This window comes from Hakea prostrata, chromosome 1 (assembly GCF_041222555.1).
Source record: "Hakea prostrata isolate BN-2017 chromosome 1, UWA_Hpros_2, whole genome shotgun sequence".
Lineage (NCBI taxonomy): Eukaryota > Viridiplantae > Streptophyta > Magnoliopsida > Proteales > Proteaceae > Hakea > Hakea prostrata.
Window position 1 is genome coordinate 26,649,047 of NC_142600.1, and position 16,195 is coordinate 26,665,241.

Here is a 16,195-nt window from a genome sequence, read left to right on the forward strand (position 1 = left end):
TCATAATCCTCTGGCTCTGGAAGGTCATCTAGGCATGCATCCTTGAACTCCTCCCTTAGTGTTCTCTTCTCTTTCCTCTTTTGCTTTCCTCTAGCTAAGTATGAGGCCATTACCTTCTTAACCTCTAAGGGCACCTTTTGTCATCCTACTACATCTTTATTTCCCCCAAGCTAGATTCACCTTCAGTCTAGTGGCCCCACCTCCTCCTATTTGTTTTTTGTAGTAATTACACTCGCTTTTCTTCCTATCAGTTGTTAGTGGCCTCCAGTGTTGCCAAGCTATGTTTGACATCTTTGAAAGAGAGTGTCTGATATAAAAAATACACACTAAGTCTCTTGAAAAGCTCCACAATATGCTCAAAAAATTACATACATGTTTTTAACAATAACCTCCTATTTTTAAATATAAAACAAAAACAAATAAGTATTTTTTTAATATCTAATTAATTCAAAAATATATAAAATTCACACTCATTCTCTTAAAAAGCTCCACAACATGCTCCAAAAACTGCATACATGCTTCCACTAATACTCTCCTATTTTTAAATTTAAAACATAAATTAATTAGTATTTTTTTAATATTTAGATATTTTTAAAATTATTTAAATATATATTAAATATAGTAAAAATAGATAATTAACAGAAACAATTTTGATTCAACACCATCACAGCAATATGGTGTCTCAACTTTGACTCAACTCTCACATACATTAATTTGAAGCTCATACATATACTATACAAGTATACATATACATTTATAGCAATATATATAATTTAAAAAATAATTTTCAATAGGGATAATTACTGTTGCCCCCCTGTATTATAACTTTATTACTAAAAGAACCCTACTCTTTATGAAATTACTGCTGCCCCCCTCAATTCTAACAGTGTTAAGCGACTATTAAGGTTGAATGTTTAATGTCTATTTTGCCCTTTTATAATTAAGAATGCCAAATAAAATATTATCCTCATTTAGAAAAAAATCATGTGAAATAATTTTACATGTGTATTTTTATCATCTTGAATTAAAAAAAAGAAGAAAAAAGCACCCTATTGGTAGTAGGACTTCTTAAAATAGCTAACGTCAAATTAGACAATAAATAAATAATAATCTATTGGAAGTAGAAACTTCTTAAACTGATAAGATTAAACTAGAAAGTAAATAACAAAATTAAAAATAACACAAAAAATTAAGAATTACTATTTTTTTTATTACCAAATTGAAAAGTACATATCGAAATTTGAAAATGAGTATCCCTTGATTTTCTCTCTTTCTTTAGACTAGAAAAGAAGATTGTTTTAATTAGGTTTAAGTTTTCCCTAATTACTCAGGATAGTAATGTAATTTAATATAAAGTGTAAATAAATAATATAAGACTATAGGGTTAATTTGGAATTTTTAAATAAATAAAATATGCCATATGATCATTTAACTAATAGAGTTTAACAGTAGGGGGACAATAGTAATTACAAGCAAAGTTGAAGGTTGAATTAGTAATTTCAAAAAGTACAGGGGATAAATTAGTAATTAAGCTATAGTACTGAGGGACAATAGTAATTATCCCTTTTTAATAAAAAAAAAAAAAAAAAAAAACTACGAAGAACCAAAAATTCATAGATCAACACTCTAGATTGACATACTTTAATTTGAAAGCAATCTAAGTTGATTTGAGCCATAAATAAAACAAAAAAAAAAAAAAAAAAAAAGATAAGTTTGTTAACTCACCTTCTTAGATTCTCAAAAACTCAACAATGGATGAGCAATATTGAAGAAGGAATGCAAAGGACTTGCTAAGAATGAGGTGAAAAGAGGGTTGAATGCAAGAGAAATGGGGGAATAAAGGGGTTTGGGGTTGAAATCTGGAGAGGCAATTTCGATCGAAGTTGGCAGAACCTGCGAAATAACACAAGTTTTGATCAAAACAGTTGATTTTTATTACTATAAGGACCGTCGACCGAACGAAATTCGTATGCGAAACCAACTCAGAAATAAATGGGTTTCGCTTTCAAAATGCAAGCATTTCGGTGAAAATTTCGACAATTTTGATTGAAATTTCCTCCATGGTATGAATGAAACATAAAGATCTAAAGTAAAATGATACATCAAACATGTTCAATTGTTCAGAATTCCACATTATTATTGTTAGGATATGCATGGTTTATCATCTAAATGGCAGCCACATTATGTGGGGTCCACCATGGATTGGATTAGATTTTAATTTATTTCCTTAGCTCCTATTTATTAGATTAGGATATTACTTTCTATTTTCTGCACTTTCCATTCTTATATAGCTTGATTAGCAAGCAATACTTAGGGAGATTTGTTTCCTTTCCTTCTTGTTACTTGAGCATTGTTAATTTGAGAAAGAATAAGGTGAAGAATGAGGGAGAAGAGAAGATGGAAGCCACGATTTAGTTGTGGAGGCCGGATTGAACTGTGAGCACCCCAAAATAACCACTATTTATAGGGTAATCTACAAGTCTATCTATATAGGAAAGCATCAACCAACGATTGGTATAAAACTCTGACACCGCCTCTTTCCTACGAGAGTTAGGCAAGGCACAACCCGATGGACGCATTTCCCAAATTGCCCCCAACACCCCCAGCGGAGCAATATATTACTCATGCCCACGTTACAAATATAGGTAACCTTGTATCCCTGAGCTTGGGAACAAACGCGAGTTGTCTCCGTCCTCAAATGCTTGGGGGATATTATGCCTTGTAGTAACTTCCACGAACAAAGTGACAACAACTCAATATGCTTGGACGTCATGAAAACTGGATTTGATGCATATGAATCGCAGCTGATTATCACACATAACTCATTGGTGTGTCACAATAATTCCTAATCCGAGTAATTGTTATCCATACCACTCGCAGACCCGTGCCAAGCACGATACCGACGCGCTGACTTGCTAGCACAGTTGTTCTACTTTCAGATACAAGATTTCCTCCAATGAATGGCGAGCCGTAGTCGATCTCTATCAATAGGTGATCCAGCCCATTCAGCACGGAGAATCCTTCAACACATGCCCATGATTGGTGTAAAGAAGTCCACGCCGGGCTCTTAAGATACCCGAACGATAACGCACCCAAGTGATGTCGTGGGGCGACAAAAATTGACTCACAACACGGGAAAGGCAATGTTAGGTCAGTCACGATCGATAATCAGCCCAACAAGCCTCGACCGGATCACAAGAATGGTCCACTCGGCAAACTAAGTACATCCATGGGAGCGCATGGGTTTTGATCCCAACATCCCGAAAGCAAACTAGACAACCCGTGAGATAAGAAGATGCCCTTGTTGATTGGGCAACCAACTCTAGAAAATACTAACTTGGCCAAGCTTGGCCGGAATCCTGCAAATAGGTCTTAACCTACAATCATGAAGTGCATCCATGATGACAATACATCAACATAAACACAAGAAAGATTTTGCCCGCATCGAGTAAAGAAACGAGGACACCCAACGAGCATCCCAAACATTACAACAGAGGAATCGCCAAACCAGCCGAGGGAGCGAGACCATATAATGATTGCGGAGGCGACAAACCTACCTCCCCCCGAGCAACAAACCCGTGGTTGCCCAATATACTCCTCATGCGATCTCCAGAAGGAAGGCACTCACATCCAACGAAACAAGGGCCACCGAAGGCGGCAAGAGAGATTAAAATGCGGATGGAAGTAAGCGCAACAGAAAAGTATCAACATAACAGCCAAAACGAGCAAGCCCGGCAACAAGACGAGCCGAGCAAGAACCACAAGATTAACTCCCGGGAATATCCACCACAACCAAATCCTCCCGAGGGTAAAGGCACAAGATCCCAAGCGATTGCCTCTAAGGCTGAACGAGACCGACCCACCCAGGATTAGACAAGGCCAAGAACATCAGGAATAGGATAAGCTCAAGAGATAGAGAGAGAACCGGTGATAAAGTAGAATATGAAATAAAGTTAGAGATGGGATCGAACACAACAACGAGACCCCCGAAGAGCAATTGGAATACAAGGCGATGGGAACACCGCGGACACGACGGCGGCACGAGGGAGACCGAGGGCGAGGGGGAGCGGTGGTTGGACGGCGATGTATACTGGGATGTCGCGGAGGTGGAGGTGAAGGCCGACCTTGTGGAAACACACTTGAAAATACAGATCATCATTTAGGTCGGTTAAACTATGAGTTTAGTAGAAAAGGAGTGGACTCAAAAAATGACACATCTGCGGTATCAAAATATCTTCGTAAGTCAGAAGAATAACAACAATATCCCTTTTGAGTGCGAGAGTACCCCAAAAAAATACACTTAAGTGCACGAGGATCAAGTTTAGAGATCCCTGGGCGATGATTACGAATGTAACATACACACCCAAATACACGAGGAGCCAAAGTAAATAAGGGAGATGAAGGAAATAAGAGAGAATGAGGAATGCCACCTTTTAAGACAGATGAAGGCATCCTGTTAATAAGATAACAAGTAGTTGAAACTGCATCAGCCTAAAAGGATTTAGGAACCTTCATCTCAAATAAGAGAGAACGGGACCTCCAATAAGTGTCTATTTTTTCTTTCTGCAACCCCATTTTGTTGAGGAGTATCAACACAGGAGGATTGGTGAAGAATCCCATTAGAAGCCATAAATTTACAAAAAGGATCAGAGAAATATTCTTTGGCATTATCACTACGAAAAGTACGAATAGGAACACCAAATTGAGTACGAATTTCAATAACAAAATTGCAAAATATGTCAAATAATTCTGAACGATTTTTCATTAAATAAAGCCAAGTGACTCTTGAAAAGTCATCCACAAATGTAACAAAGTATCTGTAACCTGAAGTAGAACTAACAGGACAGGGTCCCCACACATCAGAATGAACTAGAGAGAAAGGGTGATCTGAACTGTTATTTATACGAGGAGGAAAACTCACACGATGAAGTTTTCCAAATTGACAAGACTCACAGTCCAACTTAGAAAGAGAATGAAAACTTTTATCTACCAATTTTAGGTTTTCCAAAGAGGGATGCCCCAACCAACAATGTATTTGATGGGGGATGGAAATACTAGAACATGCAGTAGAGGATATCTCCTCGAATAGATACAACCCCCAGACATACGGCCTCTACCAAGGCATCTTCTTCGTCGTAAGATCCTGAAATAAACAATATCCAGGAAAGGAAAGAATTTCACCAAACAGTTATTAGTGGAGGTAAATTTATGAACAGATAATAGTTAAATGGCAAATTCGGTACGTAAAGAATTGAGGGTAGGATAATGGATGGAGTGAGTTGAACTGTACCCACTCCTTTAACATTGATATGAGAGCCATCATCAAGTGTAACCAAAGAGGATGATGGAACAAAAGAGGAAAATATACTTGTAGCCCCGGTCATATGATCAGAAGCTCCTGAATCAATGATCCATGGGCGAGATGTGGTTGAAAGGCAAGCAGTAGCATTACTTGTCTGAACAAGGGTGGCAGCGGCTGAATGTGGTTGAGTGGCTTGAAACTGAGTGAAACGAATATAATCTGCATCAGTCATGTTTACAGTCTTACCCTTAGGATGAACGGTAGTAGTTGGAAATGCTGATTCAGAGGTGATGATTGCATTCGCCATGTGTGGGGGCTTCCCATGAAGCTTCCAACAATATCGTTGAATATGTCTTGGACGACCACAATGATGACAAGTCTTAACTTGTCCTGTACTGTCAGTAGAGTTGTGTGAACTTGGATATTTTCCAGTATTATTTCCTCGAGTTCGTCCTATATTCTGTCCACCGGGGGCATGTCCTCCAGAAGTGCCTCGAGAAACTGTTGCCAAAGCTGAATTTTATGTAGAGTTATTGGTACTCTCCCTTGCAACACGAAGAACTCTTGAAAATGTGTCAGCTAACATAGGTACTTGATCACTACCAAGAATCTGTGCTCTAACTGCCTCAAACTCCTTTCCAGACCTCCCAAGAAACCCATAACAGCTAATTGCTCTCTTTGATTTTGCATATTTTTGATATTAGAGGAGATAGGTAGAATAGAGTTTAGTTCTTCATACATTCTTTTAAAATCGGCAAAATATTGGGTAATATCTCTACCTTTCCTATCTACTCGATAAAATTCCTGAGACAATTCGTAGATTCTAGCCAGATTATTCTGACCAGAATACAACACATTCAAATATTCCCATAATTCCTTCACAGTTTGTAAGTGAGTAACCAAATCTATAATATTATCGGCCAAGGAATTAAACATCTGCCCAAGTATTCGTGCATCAACAATTGCCCAAGTATCATCATCTTTAGGTACAGTCTTAGTCAAATGATCTATTTGTCCTCGTCCGGTAAGAACAATTTTAACTATAGCCCTCCATTGGTGGAAATTTGATACACCCTCCAATTTCTTATCAGTTAACCGATGAGAGGATGAAGAAATAATTTCAGTCATGGTATTTTTACTTGAAGTTTCTCCCATATCCAACACAATTAAAATCAAATCCCAGAAATCGAATCGGAAATCGAATCGAAATTAGAAATAGAATCAGAATAAATTCCAGAATCAGAATTATTCCCAGATTAATCCCAGAATCAGATTAATCTCATAACTATAAATAAACCAATACCAATTGAACTTGGACCACCTGGACCACTTGAACCAACCAAACCAAAAAATACCAATACCAATACCAATCGAACTTGAGAACTTGAGAACTTGCTCATGGCAAGTTACTCTTCTCTTTCTCGAAGACTCTCTCTCTCTCTCTCACTCTCTCTTTCTGATCTAAAGCAACAATCGGAAAAGAAAAATCACAGCATAGTTTCTGATCTAAAGCAGTGTCGTAGGTCACTCTTTTCTTTCTCTCTCACTCTCTCTCTCTCTCTCTCTCTCTCTCTCTCGATCTAAAACAACGTCGGAAGTGAAAAATCAAAGCACCAGCGACTACTCCGGTGGCTGCTTCTTCTCCAAAGAATGGTTATTCTCTCAACTCTAAACAGATCGAGAGTGAGGAGGACTACAGACACTCTTCCTCAGCCCCAAATCACAAAACGAAAAATATCTCAGATCAAGCGCAGTTTATTCGTACCTGAAAAAATGCAAATCTGACACCAAAGCTGGGCATTCTCTTGCACCGATCTTCAATACCAATCACCAAAGTAATGGTCAGCATAAGAAGCTGCATCAATCTTCAGATAAAAATCACCAACAAGTGCAGCGTACGGTGTTGCATCCCTTTAATTTCTGGAAACGACTCTCACACCAGGTACAATTTCTTTCCCTTCTATAGAATCAACTGTTAGCTCTGATACCATGTAATTTGAGAAAGAATAAGGTGAAGAATGAGGGAGAAGAGAAGATGGAAGCCACGATTTAGTTGTGGAGGCTCAGATTGAACTTGTGAGCACTCCTCAAAATAACTTCACTATTTATAGGGTAATTTACAAGTCTATTCTATATAGGAAAGCATCAACCAATTTCGATTGGTATAAAACTCTTGATTACCGCCTCTTTTTCCTATCGAGAGTTAGTGCAAATTGCCCTTTCCTAACAAGTATCAAGCAAGTCTATTTTAGGATAGTAATATTTGAAGATCTTGCAAACAGATTTAGGGATATTTTGAAGATCTCTCTAATGTGGAAACTTTTCAATAATAAACATACTATTAAGGGGGCGAGCTACATCACACAACTCTCCATCTCTTTTTCTCTCTTCCTTCAACTCTCTATTATTCCTGGTTGTTTTAATTTTAATTTTGTTACATGGTATCAGAGTAGTGAAAGTCTGATCTTCTATAGGAATTGCAGTCTAAGTTTTGAGAATCTTTTAAGTACCTTCTCTTGCCTACTGCAGCCTTTGCTGCACAGTCTGCACTCTGTTTTTAAACTTTAAATCAGCCACACGATGATGTGAAGAAGGCTTTATTCTCTACCCTATTAATGGCTCCAAGGTCTGGATATGTACTATGCCTGCAACATTGGAATCTAAAACTTACTATTACTTCAAGACTTATACTTGTACTAAGATTTGCTACTTGATGGAAGATCTTTGAAGCCTACTTTGTTTTTTGTCAACAAGTATGCTCTTCGATGGATTGTGACTTCATTGTTGAGGGTTTCCGTCACTCTGAATCTTGCTCCTCAGGGCTAGCTTAATTCAGTTCTTGCTAAAACCTAGATCTCGTTCGAGATATCGTATTCTCCTCATTTCACAAGGCAACACCTCTCGAGGTCTCTTGATCATGAGACCTTGAACCATGCACCCCCTCGCTTGATTGACCACCTCGTTTTGCATTGTTGATGGCCCTTCCATCTCCTTCTAGCTTGAGCCTTGGCATCTGTTTGGGATCTTCTCTTAAGTGGTTGGCACACGAGGCATCTATTCCTTGGTTGTCTCCAGGGAAGCCCCCTCTCTCTCTATTCTTCTCTTTTGGCTCTTGGACTTCTCCCTCCTCCTCTTTCCTTGGTCTTGAGCCTATCTTGTCCCACCTCCCTCCCCTTCCCTCTCCCTACCCCAACTGAGACAAAATCATTTGTCTCCCTGCAAGAGTGGTTTCTTCTCCACCTCGTTGTCTTGAAACCATATCTATTGGCCTGCCCTATGGTCCCGTGGGACAAGCTTATGTGGTTCAAAGGGCATATTCTCAGTGAAGCCTTCACCACCCAGGGCCCTCTTTGTCTTCCCATCCAATCCCTTCTCCATCACTACCACTTCCCTGTCACCCCTCAGTGCATCCTTTGTGCAGCCGATGTTGAGGACCCTTCTCACCTGCTTATCCCTTCTTTGAAACCCTTTGGCTACAAGCTCCGACCTCTATTTGGTTCAGATGTAGATGCCCTCGGCCCTTAGGAATTGAAAGATGTTGGTTATCCTCCACTTTTCAGGGCATCTCTATTGGAGACGCAGTTCTGAAACTAGTGCTCTTCTCTTGTATATCCCACATCTGGCTTGAGCAAAATCGTCATAGATGAACAACGAGATGCAGATCTCCGGACCAAGTTTGGTAGGCCATCTATAAAGATGTCTGTTGTAAGCTCTTTTTCTGCCCTCACAAACCTCTTGTAGACTCCCCAGCGAACAAGCATATCGTTGTTACCTGGGGCTTACATTTATATTTGTTCTCCTAGAACTGATGTATATCCCCCCTCTCTTTCTTCTCCTTTTCGGTAATATAATTTTTTATTCTTCCAAAATAAAATAACAAACTTGATTTAGTTTGGGTGATCACTGTAATGTTTTATTAGGCTCATTGTGATGGTGATTAATCTCATGAGATGGTCAATCTTTTTGCACCTTGTGCTATCCCCACCTACCATTTGATGCATTCTATGCATGGTTTGGGAACTCGGTTTTAGACACCTAATTGGTCTGCCAAAAAAATTAAATTGAACCGAGATCTTGCTAAGTTTGCATGGTTCAGCACTTTGATGTCCACCTTATGCGTATCAAATGAGACTTACTGGCCTATGGTTCTTCTATCTTCTGTATTTTAAACACTGATCTTCATTGAAATTGTTGTAATATTTATATTTCAATTTGTGTCTTGCCTTCCTGTACTTGAATAATTTAAGCTCTCTTCATGGAAGCACTTAAAAGAGGTTTCCCACAACAAATACTGTACCCATAAGGCATTTAACAATCAAAATCAACCTTCGGCCGACAATTCTTGAGGCGGAGAGACCCTGGTGGTCCCCTGCCTCTTCCTCTTCCTCTTCCGCTTTCTCTTTTCTCCTTTCTCCTCTTCATTTCTCTAAAAGTTCTCTCTATTGCCAAAAGCCTATGCAGCTATACCTTTCTTTTCCCTCTTTCTTGTCGATGCAAGATTTAGATGTTCCTCCTTTGGATTTGGAAGTTTTGACGTGCAGGAAAGTTTGATTGCCGCAAGTTACAAGACTCTAAAGATGTTTGTGAATGCTGAAAACTTCCTCTCCTTCTCCCAGCATTGCCTTTGGGATTTTCACTTTTCTCAAAAAGTTTTCGCATAGTAGCAATAGAGGTTCTCTTAGAATCTCTGTTGAATTTTCCACCACCATAGTATAGAGAGTTTGACTTTTGCATCCATCACGGCCTCTGCAATGTTGTAAGTTGCCAACATCGAAGCCCCTACAACTTCCTATGCCCAAGCCCCTGCCCCAGTGTCATCCAGCCAAAGATCCGGCAAAGGAAAACCAACCCCTTTGATCTTCTCGCGAAGTCAATGTTGACCGGCCAAAGACATTATGAAGGAAAAGTCCTCACCGATGCTCTCACCACTGATGCTACCTCGGTCTACCAGCATCGATAACGACGACCTGCCATTGTTTTGGAGAGTGCTGATAGGTCGCAATTCGAAATTGGTAGGACCTCTTTGCTTCCTGCCATTGCCTTGTTCCTTAGGCCAGGAATCTGGTTGCAACTCTGGCCAGGATTCTTGCTGCCTTTGCTGCCACCACCGTCTTGACACCCCTGATGCCTCCCTTCACCGATGTCTTCCCTCTTTGGTACCCCCTCCCTCTTGATCGTTGCTCCAATAGAGTGAATGGTTCCAACCCTCCTCTCCCCCTCCCTCCTCCCCTTCTCATTCCCTCCTCTGTGGGCCCTATCTTGGGCCCCCACTATTCTCCACTCTTTCGAGTCCACTAATTCAGGCGTTACCCCTCTTAATCCAATCCTCTCTCCACTTCCCTGCCTCTTCCCTTGATGGGCTTGGCCCATTTGCCCAGCCTAGGCACTTGTGCTTCAACCTTCTGTTTCCATTCGGCCCAGCCCTCCTTTTATCCCAATCCCTCATCTACCCCGTTTTCCCAGCCATTTGGGCCCTCTTTCCTTCGGTCCCTTCCCCACTTCTCTCACTCGTCCTTCTCTCTGCCTATTCTGCTTTCACCTCTCCGCACTTGCCGGCCAAACCGTGGTGTCATCCCTAACCCTTGTTGGTCCACAATAGTGTGGGTTGTTGTCGGAGCTACTGCCCCAATTAAGGGCAACACCATATTGGCGAAGTCTTCATCGTTGATTTATGTTGCCACATTTTCAGAAGATGAAAAGCTTTAATTTGGCGTGCCTCTGTCTGATTAGTTTGCTCACCATAGCACTCTTAGGTGGTTGCTAAATTTGTTGCTTATTTGGCTGCTCATTTTTCGAGCCCTGTGGCTCTTGTTGCTTGGGCTTTTGCCCTTTGTGGTATTGTACTTTTATTCTCTTTGGTAATGAGTTTATTTGTTCATCCAAAAAAATATAAGCTTTCAAGTGTTGAAATCACTTGTCCCTGGATTCTTCTTTTAATCTGAGAATAGTGTCTTGATAAAAAGATATTAGGTAGAGCTGTGATAATTTTTGATTGACATGGAATCTGTCCTTGTCCTATTCTCGGTAATCCTTTTATTAGTACAAGGTACAGCCAGGATTCTGGTTATGTAGATGGCTAGAACATGAGGATCCATTTCCCTTGTATCATTGTCAATAGCGATCTCAAAAAGTTAGGTTATGTGGATTATCAATTGAATGCATAACAGTTTTGCAGGGTTCTTCTGTTTCTGTTGACTTAATTCTTTCTGCTCTGCTATTTATTTTTTCACTTACTCTAATGATGCGTTACTTCTAATCCCTCTTTGTTTTTCCACTTGTTTCAGAAATAAAGCTTGTGGATGTTCCGGAGATGAATTATACTTCTGAGGATCAGCCTTATCCTCGTGGTGAGATCTGTGTCAGGGGTCCCATTGTTTTCAAAGGATACTATAAAGATGAAGTGCAGACGTATTCTCTTTACTCTTCAAATTTTTATTAGTGCTATAACTTTTTTTCTTTCCAAAAGGATAAAAAGGGAGTGCCTAACAATTCCATCATGTTGGACAGAAAAGAAGTAATTGATGAGGATAGTTGGCTGCATACTGGAGATATAGGACTTTGGTTACCGGGGGGACGCCTGAAGATTATTGATAGGTATGACCAAAATTTCTTGTGATATCAATATACGGTTAAAGTTTCATAATCATTGTACACTAGAGGATTTAAAGTAGACCATTATTTGACATTTACATTTAAAGTAGACCATGATCATATTAGAGTTGGTCTGGGAGTTGCTCCCATAAGTGATAAGCTACAAGAAAGTTGTTTGAGGTGGCATAGCCATGTTCAACGGAGGCCTATAAATGTCCCTGTAAGGAAAAGTGATATAATCCAAATTGAAGGAAGTAGGAGAGCTAGGGGCAGACCTAAGATAAACTTAAGGGAAGTGGTGATAAAGGATATGCATGGCTCAGGCCTTGTATCTAGCATGACCTTAAATAGAACTGATTGGAGGGCAAGAATCCTCCAAGAAAGTGATAAGCTACAAGAAAGTTGTTTGAGGTGGCACAGCCATGTCCAACGGAGGCCTATAAATGTCCCTGTAAGGAAAAGTGATATAATCCAAATTGAAGGAAGTAGGAGAGCTAGGGGCAGACCTAAGATAAACTTAAGGGAAGTGGTGATAAAGGATATGCATGGCTCAAGCCTTGTATCTAGCATGACCTTAAATAGAACTGATTGGAGGGCAAGAATCCATGTAGACGACCCCATTTTGTTGGGAAAAGGCTTATCGTTGTTGTTGTTGTATCAGAACATAAGTGTAGGAGTTCTAAAGCTGCATTACATTGTGAAAATGTGAAGAATGTGTGGATAGAACAACCTGTCTTACAAAGACTGACAACTCATCCACTTTCAGCTCTACAACAGGAGGGCCAGTCTCAAATCACTTCCGTACTACTGGTTTCTTTTCTCTTGTTGCTACTACTCTTAATGTGCTGATCCCTCAATTCTTTCCCCATCCTGCTGTTTTCATCTCAGCTTATCACTAAATTCTTCCGCCTGTCCTGAGTCTTAAGTTCAATGTATTCCTTTTCTGCATCTCCACTCATATTGCCAAAGAGATTATGTTCTAGCTCAAAAAGTTCTTTCTTCCTTCCAACAAAATTCTCATTTCTAGGGAAAGGAAAATAATCTTTCTCCACCTTCTTCCTCCAACTTGTCATTCTGTCAGCTATTAATCTCCTTCCTAACCTCGTTGCCAATAAATCACTGTTGTCAATATACAGTTTCTCCAATTACTATCTTGAGCCTCTAATTTCCATTTGTCAACTCGTGAAAAGGCCATCAATAATTTCCTTCCAATCCACCATACAACACCCCGAGTTCACCACTATGTTTCCCCCATATCACCCCTCTCTTTTCAATTATATCTCTGCAAGACAGTCACCTGGACCTAGATCAAGGAAAATTGGAACGAGGTTCTTCTTACTCAAGAAACTCTGTAACTCCTCAATGGTATAACAATTTCCTAATGACTTCTTGGTAAGGATCACCACTCCAAAAGAACAAACATTCATTGCTCTCTCAACAATGTTATGGCTTTGAGAATTCTTATAACGAGCTCTATCAGCTGCAAAACAACTCACTCCTTGATATATATCTCTTTGGTGGGAGTCTGCTCCCCCTTTCTTTTCTTTTTTAGGTGGGGGGAGGGTGTTTCTAGTGGGTTGTCTATTCTGTACTACTTTTTCTAATATGACGCATATTATTGACACACAAAAAAGTATAGCTTTGAATGGAGCTGATTGGAGGGAAAGGATCCATATAGCTGATCCCACTTAGTTGGGATAAGGTTGAATTGGAAGTCTAAATGCTAAGCTTGTAAGGGCGTGTGGATAATCTTAAGGGTCATGCTGGATGCAAAAAGATTGTCGCTTACCCTCTTGGCCCGTAGGAGTCTCCCATTATTGAAGAACTTGAGAATAATCTAAACATTTCTTATGTTTTAGCTCTTTCTTCTCATTTCTTTTCCTTCTCCAGCTTGTCTTCTCAATGGGGGGAGACACAGGTTTAAATTAAGAGGACTCAAGTCATTTAATTGTAACTTAATCACTCTTCCCGTTGATGAAGTGAATGGTTACATAACATCAGTGGAAGCATGGAAATTTTTTTTTGGTGTACTTTGGAAATTTTGGCCCCACCGAAACGAGATGTGGGGTCGTAGTGAAATTGACTGAAGTTCGACCCAAATCTTGTAAAGTCTTTATATTTCGATCCGAAATCTTGGTTGTAATCTCAGAAAGACTGTGGGACTCCCACTCAATGGGATGTACGACATCAGTTTTTGTGGACGACATATTCATCTACCCAATCTACCAGCCGTACATATTCACAAGCAGCATCATTTGACTTACCACAATGGATCAAGTGGTTTCTTCACAATGTGGTGATCTATATTCTACAATGGGTACTCAAAGAACAATGCATGTTAACTCCATCTAACTTTCACGATGTAGTGTAAGTACTAAACAATTGTATTTAAAACTTTGGCAGAGTATGATGTGATGATGTCCTTGAAAATTATATACATTGTTGCATATTTAACAGTATGCAATAATGTTCACTTCACTGTTTGTTTAGACCTTTAAACCTTATTCTCTATGCTCTTGAGTACTTAGCTGAGGTATAAATGTGTAATTGTACGTGAGGATTCAACAGTACACTGCCAATCTAGGGTGAATACAAAATGCCTATTTAGGTAATATTTTTGCAATATGATCATTTAAATGTGTTAATGTAGCATAAAATGTGATGATGTCCTTGAAAATTATATACTTTATTATGCATATTTAACAATATGCAATAATGATTCACTTCATTAATTGTTTAAAACTTTAAATTCCTTTTTCTGTATGCTCTTGAGTACTTAACCGAGGTATAAATGTGTAATTGTACATGAGGATTCAACAGTACACTGCCAATCTAGGGTGAATACAAAACACCTATTTAGGTAATATTTTTGCAATATGATCATTTAAATGTGTTAATGTAGCATAAAATAGGGCTTTCGTGAATGTGAATTTATACTTCAAGAATGTGCAGATGTGTGAAAATACGTTCAGATTTGACTGCAAAGAAACACACAAGAATGCAAATCAAAAAGACCATTGTGGTTTATTTATTTATTTTATATAAACCAAATTAACCATGGATATGAATTTATAGGCCCTAAAATAGGTTGTCCAAGAAGTCAACCCAAATGATGCATAAAGCCACAAAAACCTTGCACAATTTGTATCAGGCTTTGGGCAGATTCCAGCTGAAATCTCAGTATCTCGGTCATCTTGACCCCACCAAGATACCAAGACAAAACAAGATTTCAAACTATAATTAAAATCATCCCCCCACCCCACAAAAAAAAGGGAAAAGAAACACTATAACAGGTCTTAATTAACTTTAATCGAGTGTAAGCTTAGATAACTTATAATGTGCAAGTTTAATCAAAACATCTAAGTTTACATTTTATATGGGAGTGTGGCAAACGTATCCACATTAGCCAACATACTCATCCACCCAATATGATTCTTTATCAAAGTGTTAGGTATTTCTCCGCTGAGGCCAGCATTTGGCTAGAATCCCCTTCTAAATAGAGTGGGGAGGGGCAAGCAAGGAAGAGGTTCTCCATATCTTCATGGGAATTCCAGCAGAGTTGGTAGTAATGGAGGAGGCTAGAATCTGGCTTGAATAAGGAAATTACTGTGTGGGGCCTGACAGACACTTAAGTAGTTGTGAGAGAATGTGCCTCTTGATCCAAACAATCTTGCACCAAGGAATGAGAGTGACGCAAGCATGGATGAGGAGGCAAAACTGGCCAGACAGGAATGGTCTAGACAATAAGACTGCCACTTCCCTCTAGGTGTTCCATTGATGGGCAGCAAAGTGGATAACATGTTTTGCCTGTCGTAGCCAGAAGTATGTCTGAATCAGTTACCAACTTAGTGAATGAGTGTCCAATGGGGGTTCCAGTTGTCCAACCAAAGTCCATCACCAATAAGCTTGTTTTATAACCCCAAAAGTAAGAATCTGAATTTTCTCCAAACCTAGGAGCATATGAAGAAGAAATTGGGGGTAGGGGGAGAGTTGTCCGTGGATTCATTAGGGAAAATCTTGGATTATAGACTCATGTGCCCAATCCACCCAAATGCTTTTCTTCTTGGCAGCTACCTCTTGTATCAGCTTACCTGAGATATTAACAAGACAAAATCTCAAAGGTATTATGGATTGTATCCAAGGTTCAAAATCTTGGTTTTGAGGCCCACGTCAGCCGGCCTTGAAGCCAAGATAACAGCTGACATCTCAAAGAGATGGGCAAAACCAGGTAATTTTCCCTGGAAATTTTGGTCCCTAGTTTTGGCCCTAATTTGATTGTTTTTGACCTGGGTCTCTGCATAC

General features: G+C 39.5%; 1 protein-coding gene across 2 annotated transcripts in view; it reads left to right on the top strand.

The window, feature by feature from the left end:
* The window catches only part of LOC149028527 (long chain acyl-CoA synthetase 6, peroxisomal-like), a 75,303-nt gene that overhangs the window by 39,624 nt on the left and 19,484 nt on the right, over positions 1-16,195 (top strand). For both annotated transcript variants that reach the window (XM_089137380.1, XM_089137388.1), the window contains exons 17-18: positions 11,587-11,710; positions 11,810-11,896. In XM_089137380.1, coding sequence (XP_088993506.1) covers positions 11,587-11,710; positions 11,810-11,896 — 211 coding nt within the window. The remainder of the gene's footprint in view (positions 1-11,586; positions 11,711-11,809; positions 11,897-16,195) is intronic.